The sequence below is a fragment of the Gymnogyps californianus genome, unplaced genomic scaffold (assembly GCF_018139145.2).
Source record: "Gymnogyps californianus isolate 813 unplaced genomic scaffold, ASM1813914v2 HiC_scaffold_32, whole genome shotgun sequence".
NCBI classification, from domain to species: Eukaryota; Metazoa; Chordata; class Aves; order Accipitriformes; family Cathartidae; genus Gymnogyps; species Gymnogyps californianus.
Window position 1 is genome coordinate 126,933 of NW_026114202.1, and position 12,733 is coordinate 139,665.

The 12,733-nt window shown below is 62.9% G+C and overlaps 1 protein-coding gene across 2 annotated transcripts; it reads left to right on the top strand.

Annotated features, from left to right (window-relative positions):
• Window positions 1–188: 188 nt before the first annotated feature.
• STAC3 (SH3 and cysteine rich domain 3) lies at window positions 189–5,048 on the top strand. Of its 2 annotated transcripts, none has more exons than XM_050914196.1 (12): window positions 189–198; window positions 991–1,057; window positions 1,485–1,743; window positions 1,907–2,004; window positions 2,281–2,356; window positions 2,437–2,534; window positions 2,658–2,724; window positions 3,022–3,071; window positions 3,216–3,319; window positions 3,848–3,899; window positions 4,126–4,263; window positions 4,551–5,048. In XM_050914196.1, the coding sequence occupies exons 2-12, from the start codon at window positions 992–994 to the stop codon at window positions 4,647–4,649; spliced, it is 1,107 nt and encodes a 368-aa protein (XP_050770153.1). In that variant the 5' UTR covers window positions 189–198; window position 991; the 3' UTR covers window positions 4,650–5,048. The 2 variants fall into 2 exon arrangements, with proteins under 2 accessions (XP_050770153.1, XP_050770152.1); XM_050914195.1 differs by having other exon boundaries at window positions 2,440–2,534.
• The last annotated feature ends 7,685 nt before the right edge of the window (window positions 5,049–12,733 follow it).

The window sequence follows — 12,733 nt, forward strand, 5'->3', positions numbered from 1 at the left end:
CTCGGCGTCAGCCTCCACTAGCGCTCAGCTGTCAGTTCCCCTCTGGCCTGTCACTCCCGCTCTCCACGGGACTGGGGCAGCAGCCCCCCTCCCTGCGCAGCCGGCACAGAGGGCTGGGGGCTCTGCAGCCAACGGGGCCCCAACATCGGCCACCCTTTGCGGGGTTTTTCATCGCAGGACGAGAGCTCCAAACACAGCGTAAGTCTGTTTCTGTGCGCGGCTCCCCCTCGTCGTGGCCACTGACCCCCGTGGGCCCCTGCTCCACCCACATTGCTGCAAGACCGCAGGGCTCTTTACTTCTACAGCACCCCTTGCCCCAGGACTCCCCAGCCCCCATCACTGTTTCCCTGATGGTCATCCTGGTTGGTTTCCACGGGAGCATGGGGGGGCCTCATGTTAGGAATCACCGAAAATAGTGATGTCTGGGTAGAAGGACTGTGGGGATGGTTGACAGTCAAAGGTGGAATCAGGCATGTTTTGGGGGATGCAGGAGCAGATCCTGCCCCCATGGTAGCACAGTGCTTCTGTGGAGAAAGCAGGGCTGTGCGGTGATGCCAGACAGTGTCATAGGCATGCTTGTCCTAGGGGGCGAAGAGTGGCACCATTTGCAGTTTAATCGTGAGATGGAGATGTCTAGACAGAGATGGACACATGCAGGTAGCCCAGGGTCTGGCTCGCAGCACTTGGCACCATGTCCACCAAGCAAGCAGCAGTGCTGTGCATGCTGGGCTGGGAGTCTGCTGTTCTCCAGCCTGCGCAGCAGGGCCCAGCAGGTACCCCAGGGCCCTGGGACTCACCCGCAGCAGAACTGGCCCTTGCTGGGGCAGGAGCTGCAGGCAGGGCGGCAGGAGGTGGTGCTGCTGGGGCAGAAGGAGGCACTGGCTTGGGAGATGCTTCCCATCCAGCAAGATCTGGCTGTTCCTGCCCCCACTGGGCACCTGCAGTGGGAACAGCCCCAGCCAATGTGATGTCTCTTTTTTGCCCTCATAGCATGACAGAGAAGGAAGTGCCAGAGCCACCAGCTTCACCTGCTTCAGGTGGGAAACCCAAGAGCCGGGTAAGTGGGTGCCCACAGGGCAGCTTGGGTGGGTGGGGGAAGCCACCTTTCTAGCATCGTCTCTGCCTCAGCCCCAGGAGCCTTTGTGGGGCCAGGGATGCCTGGTGGGATCCTGATTCAGCAGGGCACTGGGTGGCCATTTCCCAGCTTGGCTTTTCCCCAGGGTGCCCACATCCACACGGTGCTCAGGAGTCACAGTTTCTCCTTTTGTGGGGACCTCACGGGGCTGGGAGAAGAGTTCCCGTCCTCACAGCATTTCTGCCCCAGGATGCCTGGGGTCTCCTCCGACTTGGGGAAGAAGGAGTCTCTAGGTCAGAGCAAAGGGGCGGGGAGCCAGGCACTGGCTTCTCTGCCTGCCTGCTTGCCTGCCTGCCTGCCTCACCCCACATGCCTGCCGTGTGCAATGCATCCTCTCCTGCCCCAGCAGCTACAGAAGCTGAAGCAACTTTTCCAGCGAAAGCCCAAGGAGGAGACAGCGCCAGAGCCGCAGCCCAATGGGGAGCTGGTCAGCCCCTCAGGGGGACCCATCTACTACATCTATGAGGAGGAGGAAGAGGAGGAAGAGGAGGAGGAGCCTGAGCCCCCTCCCGAGCCCCAGAAACTTGTCAATGACAAACCCCACAAGTTCAAAGATCATTACTTCAAAAAGCCCAAGTTCTGTGATGTTTGTGCCCGCATGATTGTCCGTGAGTCCTGAGGGTGCTGGGGCTGGGGGCCATGGTCAGGGCGAGGGCTGGGGGCCAAGGCTGGTGAGGGCTCCAGCCCAGCCGTCCCCACAGCTGCAGTGTCACACTGTCTCTCCTTTCCACCCCTCCGCCCCCCCCCCCCCCCCCCCCCCCCCCCACCCAGTCAACAACAAATTTGGCCTGAGGTGCAAGAACTGCAAAACCAACATCCACCACCACTGCCAGTCCTACGTGGAGATGCAGCGCTGCTTCGGCAAAATCGTGAGTGTTCCCACTGGCCACGGGATTAGGGCACCTCCTCGCAGGGAAGACCAAAGCACCGCGGCAGGGAGTGGCTGGCTCGGTCCCTGTGGGCATGACCCAGGCGCCATGACCCACCTCTCTGCCTGACTCTGAGGGGGGGACCCAGGCATCACCCCCCCCGCTGGATGGTCACCCTCTGGGTCCCCAGCATCCACCTGCTCCCCCCTCAGCTCTCACAGAAGGGCCCACGGGTCTGGATGGTGGTTGATGCTCTGACCTCCTCTTTCCTTCCAGCCCCCAGGGTTTCGCCGGGCGTACAGCTCACCCCTCTACAGTGACCAGCAATATGCCTGCGTCAAGGAGCTGCTCTGTAAGTACTGTCCCCACGCTGGGGTGCCCCATCTCGTCGTGTCTTGTAGCTGAACCCCTCTCACCATCCCTGTGCCCCAGCAGCAGCCAACAGGAGCGACCCTGTGTTTGAGACCCTGCGGACAGGCGTCATTATGGCCAACAAGGAGCGCAAGAAAGGGCAGGATGACAAGAAAAACGTGAGTGTGGGGTTGGCCTGTCGCTCCAAATGCCCAAGGGTCCTGGCACCACAGCCAGCACCCCATTGGCACCCCCACCTCCCTGCCCGGTCTGCACCACCCTGACTGCTGTCTGCCTTGCAGCCTTTGGCTGCTATGATGGATGAGGAACCAGAGGCCACGAAGCCAGAAGGGGGCAAAACCGAAGGCGGTGAGTGCTGCAACTGCAGCAGGGCTGGCTGCACATGAGGGCCAAGGAACTGGGGGGCGCTGAGCTCCAGCCACGAGCATGGGGCAGGGAGAGAACCTGATGGGGAGACTGTACTTGGAGGTCCCACCAGGGTGGGTTTTGCCCTGCAGAAAGGGGGTCTTCAGTTCAGGTCTCCACCCTGGGGCTCTCTCTGCTTCCCCTTGTTGACTTGGGCACAGGAGATCCCTGGGAGGAGGATGGTCTCAGGGTAGGGAGGCAGCACCAGGAGAGATGTAAACCTCCTCCTCCCATTTCCAGGCACCTCTGAAGGGGACAAGAAGACTGAGAAGAGCCCAACAGATGACAAGGTAGCCATCATGCTCACCCTACACCCCAAAGGCCCCCGGTCTTGGAGCAGCGTGGGCAGAGGCTGCAGGGATCTCCCTGATGGGCTCCCTGGGGCTGTCCTCATCCTCTCTGGGGCCCCGAACCCCTCTTTCCTCCTCCCCCAGAACAAGAAGCCACAGCCAGGGATTCGTGGTGGCTATCTGCAGTCTCACTATTTTGTGGCACTTTATCGCTTCAAAGCCCTGGAGAAAGATGACCTGGATTTCCCGTAAGTTCCCAGCCATGTAGTGGGCACGGGGTGATGAGGGGAAGGACGTGGGGTATCCAGTGGGGAGGGGGAGAAGTCCTCACCCCAATAATGAGGCTCTCATGGCCAGGAGGGGTCTGTGAATGAATGAACGAGGGCAGCAATTAGAGCTATGCGGGCTGTGGTTTGCGTTTTGTGGCTTTTCTGCCTGCCCCAATGGGCTACACATCAAGTGGGGGCCCTCGCTCTCCCTGAGCCAGCTCTCCCAGCTCCCAGGTTTTGGGCACAAGCCTCATTTCCAAGGCTGCTGGTGTTTGTCTTGATGTGGTTCCACTGACTTCTTGCACCCCAGACTTGAGGCTGAGCTGCTCACATACAGGACCTGTCTGTCCCTGAGCCTACAGGCTGTGTGCATTCCTTAACCTCCCCTGACACAGGGCTCTAGGAGTTGGTGCTGTGGGAAAAGCAGTTTTCCTTGCCAACTTCAGGGTCTCCCATGGTGGGGGGTCCCTGCCCCCCCTCACACTGAGCCCTTACTTCCCTTCACAGGCCAGGGGAGAAGATCACGGTGGTTGATGACTCCAATGAGGAGTGGTGGCGGGTAAGGCTGGTGTCCTACAAGCACAGAGGGGAAAGATGCAGAGCTTAAAGCAAAAGGAGAGGTCAGCTGGGAGTGCAAATTGCACTCTAAGGGGGACACAGCCCCCTAAATCTGTTGTGTCCTCATGCTAACCCACAACCTGCAGGCTGTTTGCCATGGGGGAATCTGGGGGTCATACAGATTGGCTCCAACCCCCACCTCACACCCATCTACTGACTTCTTTCAGGGGAAGATTGGTGAAAAAATTGGCTACTTCCCTCCAAACTTCATCATCCGTGTGCGGGCAGGCGAGCGGGTGCACAAGGTGACACGCTCCTTCGTGGGCAACCGGGAGATCGGGCAGATCACACTCAAGAAGGATCAGGTGAGACAGGACCACGTGGTCACAGCCCGTGGTCCTCCAGTCCCCACCTGCATCTCTGCCCCAGCCTCCCTCCAGGCCCCCACCCGTCACAGCTGCCCTGGTGCCCTGCTGCGCCCCACAGCTGCTCTCTGCTCTGGCCTGCATTGCCGTCCCCACACTGCCCACCTCCCCCAGCCCCTTGGATGAGACCTGCTCTGCCCAGCGCCCCCCTCTGCCTGGGGGTTGCCGCCTTCGCCCTGCTCTGTGGGGGGCCCCGGGAGTCCCACCTGCACCCCTCTCACCCCCAGATCGTGGTGCAGAAGGGTGAGGAGGTGAATGGTTATGTGAAAGTCTACACCGGCCGCAAAGTGGGGCTCTTCCCCGTGGACTTCCTGCAGGAGATCTGAGTGGGGCAGCATCCCAGGGACCCCCAGCCGGGGGGGACGGATGGACCCTGGCTGCAGGGAGCTGCCGGAGCTGGGCAGGGATGGGGGTGGAGATGGGGACGGCAAGCACCCCCGTCCCTGATGCCTGCAGCAATGGGGTCTCCAGTGGGGATCATCTCAGACAGGACCGGAGCAGGCCGGGGGTGTAGAAGGTGCCTCTCGGGCCGTTTCCGCCGTGGGGTTTTTGGTGCCTTCAGAGACACTGCGTGCAAGAAGGGGGCACCCACAGACTCGCTCTGGAGGCCACCCAGCCCCTCCTGCCTGCAGTGGTGCGTGCTGGCTGCCTCAAGGGTGTCAGTGTGGTCCTGTCCCGCTGCTCTGGGCTGTGTAATCCTGTGTTTTAGCAATACATGTCTGCTCTCCAACCCCGAGCTCTCCCTGGTTTGGATTTCCGGGGGGGGGGGGGGAGGGGGCGGGCACTGTGGGGCTGCCAGTGGCCCCAGCTGCTGTGGACCGTGCCAGAAGGCTGCGCCGGTGCTTTCGTGCTTCGTGTGACACCCTGTGCAGCACACGCCTGTGCCTCGTGCATGTGTGCGCGCACACGTGTGCACGTACAACCCACCCTCCCCGACCCCCCCCCACCCCAGCACGGCACCCAGGACCCCGCGTGGGGCCCCCACGGGCGAAGGCTGTTCCGAGCAGCCGTACGTGCACGGAGCCGACCGGCTCTCAGCCGCGCACGGGCGGCGTGAGGGAAAGGGGGCAGGACCCTCCCCCGTTCCCCCGGCCCGCATCCCCTGGGGGGCCGGGTCCACCCCTCCCTCAGCGCGGACCGCCCCCCGGTGCCGAGCGCTGGCGCGGGGCCCGGCGGAGCCCGAATAGGGGCCGCGGGCGACAGGTGACGGGGCCCGGGGACAGGACGAGTCCTTGGAACGCGGGGGCCCAGCACTGAGCCAGGAACAGGTGCCCTGGCGGGCGGTGCGGCCGGGGAACACCCGCCCCGGGGCGGGCACCTCGCCGGCCCCGCTGCCTCGGCCGGGGACTAGGGCGCGGCGGGGCCGGGCCGGAGGGGGCGAGAGCGGCCGGGCGGAGGCGGATGCGCGGGCCGCCTGTGACGTCCCGGAGCCGTGACGCCGGCGGTAACCGCGGCGACGGGCCGGAAGCGGGGCCGCGGGGGTGGGCAGGGCGGTAACCACGGCGACGGGGGCCGGTACCGCGCGCAGCCCGTCACCATGGCGACAGGCAGCCGTGGGACGGGGCGGCCCGGCCCGGCGGGGCCGCTCGGTAACGGCGGCTGCCGCAGCGAGGTCGCGATCGCCGTGGAACCCGCTGGAACAGGTCGGGCGGGGCCGCCCGTGTCGCGGGGCTCTCGGCATCGGCCTCGGTGGGCTCGGGCGGCTGCGGCGGCCGCCGGCCTGCCCTGGCCCCTCCGGCCCCGCCGCCAGCCGGGCGGGGGCGCTGCTGACGCGCCGTGCGGCGTCTCCGTATGCAAAGATATGCAAATGACCCGGCGGCCGCTGCGGAAGCCGCGGCGCCCCCTGGCGGGCGGCTCGAAGGGAGCACCCCCCCGCCGGCTCCCGCCACCGCCACCCCCGGTGCGTGTGCGGTGCCCCCCCGCTCCCCGTGCGGCGGTGCGCGACGGGCCGGGGCCGGGGGCCGCTGCCTGTCCCCCACCGCCACCCGAGGCCGGCTGCTTGCCATGCAGGCGGCGCGAGCCCCGTCCTTGTCGCCCGCCGACACCGCCATGAATATTCATGTCCGGGCCCTCGCTGACGAGCTGGGGAGGGGACGGGGGGGATTCAAGGGCAAAGCGGCCCCCCCCGAGCCCAGGCCCCCCGGGAGGGCGTCGTGATGCTGCCGGCCCCTCCCACGCCGCGGGGCGCACGCCGGTCCCACAGCCCTGCCCCGGGTGTCGGCGCCCCGCCGCCGGGGCTGCCCCGGGGAGACCACCGGCAGGGGCGTGGGGAGGGGTCCCCGTGCCTCCCCCAGCCTCGCGGCCCCCCAGTCCCGGCCCAGCTGCCCCCTCCCCACCTCCGCTGCCTGCAGAATAATCAGGAGATATAAATGCATCGAGAGGGCTGCGCAGGGACTGCGCTGGCCGGGACACACCTCCGCTGGGGTGATGGGGTGGCGGGAGCGACGCAGGGGTGGGGGCATGGAGATAGCTCTGCTTCCCCCGCGGCTGTGGAGGGGCTCTGGCTCCCACCTTCTTTGGCCAAGTGGGCTGTGCCGGGACTGCTGGTGCCCAGGAGCAGGAGCAGCTCCTGGTGATGGAGCAGGGAAGCAGGCACCACCTGTCCCTGGATCCGTTCACCCAGGGGCTTGCTGCCAGCTAATTGGGGAGTTTATGGCCGTTGGCCCCAGTCATCTGCTAGTCCTGACCCACCTGGCTTGGCCCAGGTTAACCTCTGCCAGGTCCTGCTGGCACCACGAAGGGCCAGGAGGTGCAGGGTCTCCTGGCCCTGGAGGTGTCCCAGAGGCTGCTGCAGTCTGCTGCCGGATGGGGGGCAGGGGCGCAGATGCCTGGTCTCCTCGTTGGGGGTCCTCCCCCAGTCCCAGCATCTCAAGCACCAGCTGGGAGATGTGCTGCTCCGGGCAGCAGAGAATAATGGAAATCAAGGAGTGAGGGGCCTGGGGGTAGGAGCAGGAGGGGGGCAATACACAGCTCCCAGGACTGTTTTCTCCCTGCTCACTCACGTCCCTACCTCCTGTCAGACAGCTTTTAAATGTCGAACCATTAAAATTTTCCACCTCATTTGCAGCTCCTCATATGGTTAATTTTACTGGGACTGTCTATTTATTTATTTGCAGAGCCCTGCGGGGCGGAGGGGGGGTGTGTGGAAGCTGATTTGCTGCATCTGAGAAGTAGGGAGGGGAAGGGGGGAACCACCCAGAGAAGGGGGGAGGGCTCCAGCTAATGTAGCAGCTGAAGAGAACAACTTAATTAGAGTCATCTGGAAAATTGGGTAAAACCCCTTTCATCAGCCTCCCATCCCCAGACCCCTTCCCTGCCAGCCCTCATGGACTTCTCTGGCGGCTGCACAGGATAGCACGTGCTTTGGGATGGAGAGGGAGTGCTGAGGCCCAGCCCTACCAAGCAGATGGCCTTCATTACATGCAGGATCTAATTGGATTGATCAGCAGTTAATAGGAAATTAAGAGGTGAATCCTTTCCCCCCTCCCAGCTCCACCATGTACATCCTGGCTGCCCAGGTGCTCCTTGCAGCCTCTCGGCTGGGTGCTGCCCAGTCCCCTGCTGCCCTCCTTCTTCCCTGGGTGGGTGCAGCTATATGGCAAGTGACATGTGAGGGGCAAGCAGAGGTGGGGAGAGTCATTTGCACCTGATGAGCAATGGATTGAGAGTGCCATGGCCTTCCTGTGTGGGAGAGAATGGGTGGTGCTGGGTGGCCACGTCTGCTTCTGTGCAGCCACGAGGGCCGCTTGCTGCACGCTCTCCTGGTGTGGGCATGGGTGCGTGTGCTTAGGAGAACACATGCTCCAGAGGCACTGTGGTGTGCACCCCACATAACACATAGGGAATGTCAGAGTGGAGGAGCCACCCTGACCTGCCAGATTAATCACCTCCATTTCTCTCTGCATCTCATGAAAGGTCAGGAGTCTTTGCAAGGCCCAGAAATTAATTGAAATACCACTGGTCTTGTGCAGGATCCATACATCATCCCAGGAGAGCAGCACTGGCATGGAGGGGATGGGGACACCTGCCTCCTGCTCACCCCCTCTGGGGTGCATGTGAGGACAGTGAGCCCCAGGGAGTGTGGTGGGAGGTGGAGGTGTCTGGGTGCTGCACCCCACGGCCTGCCCACCTCTTGTCCCCACAGGTGAGGCCCCTCACATCCAGCCTGGCCCTGGGGTTCTCCTGTCTGCATGGCTCTGCCTGCATCATCTCCTCTGCCTTGGCAGATGCGGTGCTCAGAGATTGTTCTCCATCTTGAGGCAGGGAAATAAATGCATCAAACTAAACTAAACTGTCTCTGCTCCCCACCTGCCCCCCCAGCCATAAATCAGCATAAATGCAATTTACATATTCATGGTATTTATCCAATAACTGTCCTGTCCCAGATTAAATGTGCCCTGGGGATCACCAGGGCTCCTTATCTGTGCCAGGGTACTCCCGGGAAGGAGCAGCTCTGCTTGGGGATTCGAGCGGCGGGGGGGCTGTGCTCGTCGTCCTCCTCCATCTCTCCTGCTCCAGGAGGGTCCTGGGAGAGGAGCTTGGAGGTGGAAATCCAGGGCTTGGCAGCAGTCCTGTCCCACAGCCTTGCCCTCCTGTCCAGAGCTCCCTTCCACCCTGGATCAGTGCCCTGCCATCACTGTCTCCAACCTAGCCTGATGCCTCTCTCCTCTGGGCTGCCCGTGCTCTCTCCTTGTGCCCCTTCCTTCTTTCCTCAGTCTCCCTTTGGCCCCAGTGGTGCTGCCGGGGGAGCCCCAGGGTCCCCACATGGCTCCCTGTGTCTTGAGTCTCACCCCATCCCCAAGCAGCAGCATGGGCAAGGAGAGGGGGCTTGTCCTGCACCAGCACCTGGGGGGGGCACACTTATCTTCCTGCTTGGCTCAGAGGGAAGGGCCCGAGGGGAGCTGGCAAGGTTTGGGGGGTAGGTGTCCCCAGCTCTGTGGTGCCCCCCCCCCCCCCCTGCGTGCCCCCACTGGCTGTGCTGTGCGTGGGGGACACACACACCACATCTCCCACTTTGACAGGTCCTTGTCAGCCGTAATGACCAGCTCTGAGTCCAGCTGGGCCCCAGGGCTCAGTGCTGAGCTCGTTAGGGGGGACTTAATGAGGGCAGGAGGCAGGCACTGCCTCTGGCTGTTTGTCACACTGTCTCTGGCCTCACAGCCTGCCTAGACCCCAAGCCATGCTGCGCGGTCTCCCATGGCATGGCACGGCACAGTGCCCTCCACAGCCCCCAGCTCAGCCCCCTGCTTCTGTCTGCCCCTAGGCAGAGCTGGGAGGGCTGGGAGTGCAGGCTCTTGCTCTGGCACCCATGCCAGCTGAGTGAGAGCCAATGGGACCAGCATCCTGCCTCTGAGGCTGTCCCCACATGCAGGCTGCACCCCTTGAAGACAGGGAACCGCACTGGGGCCGTTTGCATTACCTTCCCCCACCCAGGGATCAGCATAAGGGCTCCTGACCTTCCAGTGCTATGAACGCCCCACTCACTCAGCTAAGGGAGTAAAGACGAGGATGTGGGGTACAGCTGGGCAGTGCCCCCCTCCTGCCCCTGCTCCAGGCTGCCCCAGCCTCTCTGGTGCTGCAGAGGAGGAATAGTGTTGCTCAGGGATGCTTGGGGGTGCCGAGGAGTTTGGGGACCCTTGAGCTGTGGGGTGGGAGCAAGAGGCACCAGGAAAGCCCAATTTCAGGGGGCAGCAGAGCCAGGGGCAAAGGGGGCTGCAGCCAGGGCATGGGGCCATGGCACAGGGGGACAGTGCTGGTGTCTGTCCCACCCACAAAGGCGGAGGGGGGCCTCTCCCAGGGACAAGCCATGGGCTGTGCAACACGCAGGTGCCCCAGGTCCTGGGGGATGCATGGTGCTTGGTGGGACAGAGCTGGTCTCAGCTGTGGGCTGTGTGCAGTGCTGAGCATGGGGGGCGTACAGGGCTGTGCAAAGGGTGTCAGGGCTGGGGGGGCTCAGCTGTGTATCGCAGGCAGCAGTGGGGAGAGCCCAGGTGCCCCAGCCCTTCTGGGGGTTGAGCTTTGTGCCTGAGGGTCCCGTTTGCAGTTTGCACTGTCTTTGCTCTGAGGCAGCCAGGAGTCCTTCTTGGCTCAACAACAAGCTGCGTAAACAGGAGCCTGCGGGCAGCGTTAATTAGTTAAATATTTGGCAAAGGAGGAGGCACAGGCAGAATCTGAAAGAGCTGGGGGGGCTGTGCTGCCACCTGCCCCACTGCAGAGCAGGGCAGACCCTAGGTGTCCAAGGATGGTTGCATCCTGCTGGGTGCTGCTGGCCTGTCCCAGCCAGGCCAGTGCTGGGACCATCACCTGCTCCCCAGCGCAAGGCAGCCTAGCCTCCAGACCAGACCTCCATGTGCATTTAAAAGGCTGCTGGTGAAGAGAGGCCCCCAGGGACCCCCTGCCACTGCCTGTCACTGCCTCACTCTGAGCCATGCAAACCAGTGGCTCCTCGCTCCAGCCCTGGCCCCAGACGGGCCTGAGTCCCTGGGTGGCGAGATCCCCCTCCTCTCCCTGGCACCCGTGTTTGCCCCATCAGCTTTGCTCATTACCTCTGTGGTCCAGTAATATCCCACAGGGGCATTAATCAGGGGTAGCGATAAGCTCTTGGGGGGGAGGCCTGGGAGGTGCAGATTTGGCTCCAGTGGGGGGGGTGTCCTGGTGAAGGGGCAGGGGAGGGATGCTGGCCAGCACAGGAATCCTGCGCAGGGCCTGAGCGTTGTCAGAGGGACCAGGTGTTTCAGAGCAATCCCTGCTCTACCTGCTGCCCCCACCCTGGCTTCTGACCTCCAGACTGTGGGGTCCACCCTCCCAAATCATTAATTGAGGATGAAACACCCCAAAGCCTGGCTGGGGAGTGACGACCATGTGCAGCGTCTGTCCCCACAGCCCCTGTGATGTGAACTAAATCCATCCTAATTAGCACTGATTTGCATGGGGAAATGAAAATGAATCTAGCCTAGGTTTATTGGAATTAGTGATTCTAGTTGGGCACATCAGAAAGTGGCAGACGTCCAGGAGGGCAGGACTTGGTATGGCAGAAAGCTGCCTACCCCCTTCCTCTCCCTCCTAAGCCCTATTTTGGGGCCCCTTGCTCAGCACCACATGCCAGCGTGCCGTGGCGCGGCGGTGCTGTACAGCCGCGGGGCTGCCGGGGAGCGTCCGCCAGGACTCAGCTTGGACACCTGGGTTCTGCCCAAGTGCCCTTCCTGGGTGGCATGGGGACATCGGTGCGCCCTACTGCCCCCCTCTCCCCCCCCAGGTGTCCCTAGTTGTGGGATATGGAAAACAGCACTTTTCTGACCCAGTTGCCCCGTCCCACAGGTTGTTTCTGGGCATGGTAGGAAGAGAGCGAAGGGCAGGGAAGACGCCAGCTCCGGCACCTCCAGGGTGGGAGATGCTGCAAGGCCTCCAGGCTGTCAGGTTGCTGGGGGGGGGCAGGTGTGTCATGTGCACAAGTATGCACTTATATCTGCATGCCTACATGCACATATCTCTGTGCCTGTATTTCCACACACATCTCTGTGTGTGTCCCTTGCAAGCCTATTCCTGTGCATCCTCCCATGCATGTCAGCATGTGTGTGCCCACATGCATACCCCATGCATGTGGCCCCCGTGCACGCCACGCAGGAGCACATGCAGGAGCACATTCTCATTCTGGAGGCGGGGGCCCACCAGGGAAAGGGCACAGCGGGGGAGCCCTGGCTGTGCCCCCTTTGGAGACCTCTGGCCCTGGCTGTCTCTCGATGCCAGTGCTGCCTGGCCCAGGGGTAGCACCGTGGCTCATTGTTATGGGGTCCATGGCAATGCGGTGAGCAGAATTATCATCACGCTCATGAAAAATTAACGAGGAGAAAACAGCTGGGCAGGAGGTTTGTCCGCCAGGGCTGGGGGTGGCACAGTGTGGGCAGGTTGGTGTTGGCTGCAGGATGGGGTCTGGTGCCTGTCACTTCTTCACAGATCACCCCTCCTTGGTGTGACCCAGCCCCCAAACCTGGCCATCCCTCTGGGATCGTGTCTCCCCCCCTCCAGCAGGAGAACCCAGACCTTGGGCAGGTGTGTCCCCATGCCCCATCACCGCCTCCGGGGCACATCTGGATGTGGTGACTCCCCTCAGCTGGCCCCGGGGGATTTCAGCCTGGCTGACAGGAGCAAGATCTCCAGCTCCTGTGGCTGCATTTGCAAGTCAACCACGAGCTCAAGGGCTACTGGTGGTGACAGTGGCAGGGGCTACCTGTCCTGTCTACCTGGGGACAGGGACCGGGACGCCCCAGGGAGGGGTGCAAGGACAGAGCAAACCCTGCCGCAAAGGGATGGGGCTGTACTCTCCCCCTCCCCCGTGTCTCCTCTGGCTGGGGTGGGGAAGTTGCTTTTCTGTAGAGCTGTTATTGCCCCCCCCCTCCCACCCCGGGCTGTA

Coding starts and splice junctions, on each gene's coding strand:
- STAC3 (XM_050914196.1), top strand. CDS start 992: ATGACAGAGAAGGAAGTGCCAGAGCCACCAGCTTCACCTGCTTCAGGT. Junction 2,357..2,436: donor CTGCGTCAAGGAGCTGCTCT/GTAAGTACTGTC, acceptor CCTGTGCCCCAG/CAGCAGCCAACAGGAGCGAC. Junction 2,725..3,021: donor AGGGGGCAAAACCGAAGGCG/GTGAGTGCTGCA, acceptor TCCCATTTCCAG/GCACCTCTGAAGGGGACAAG.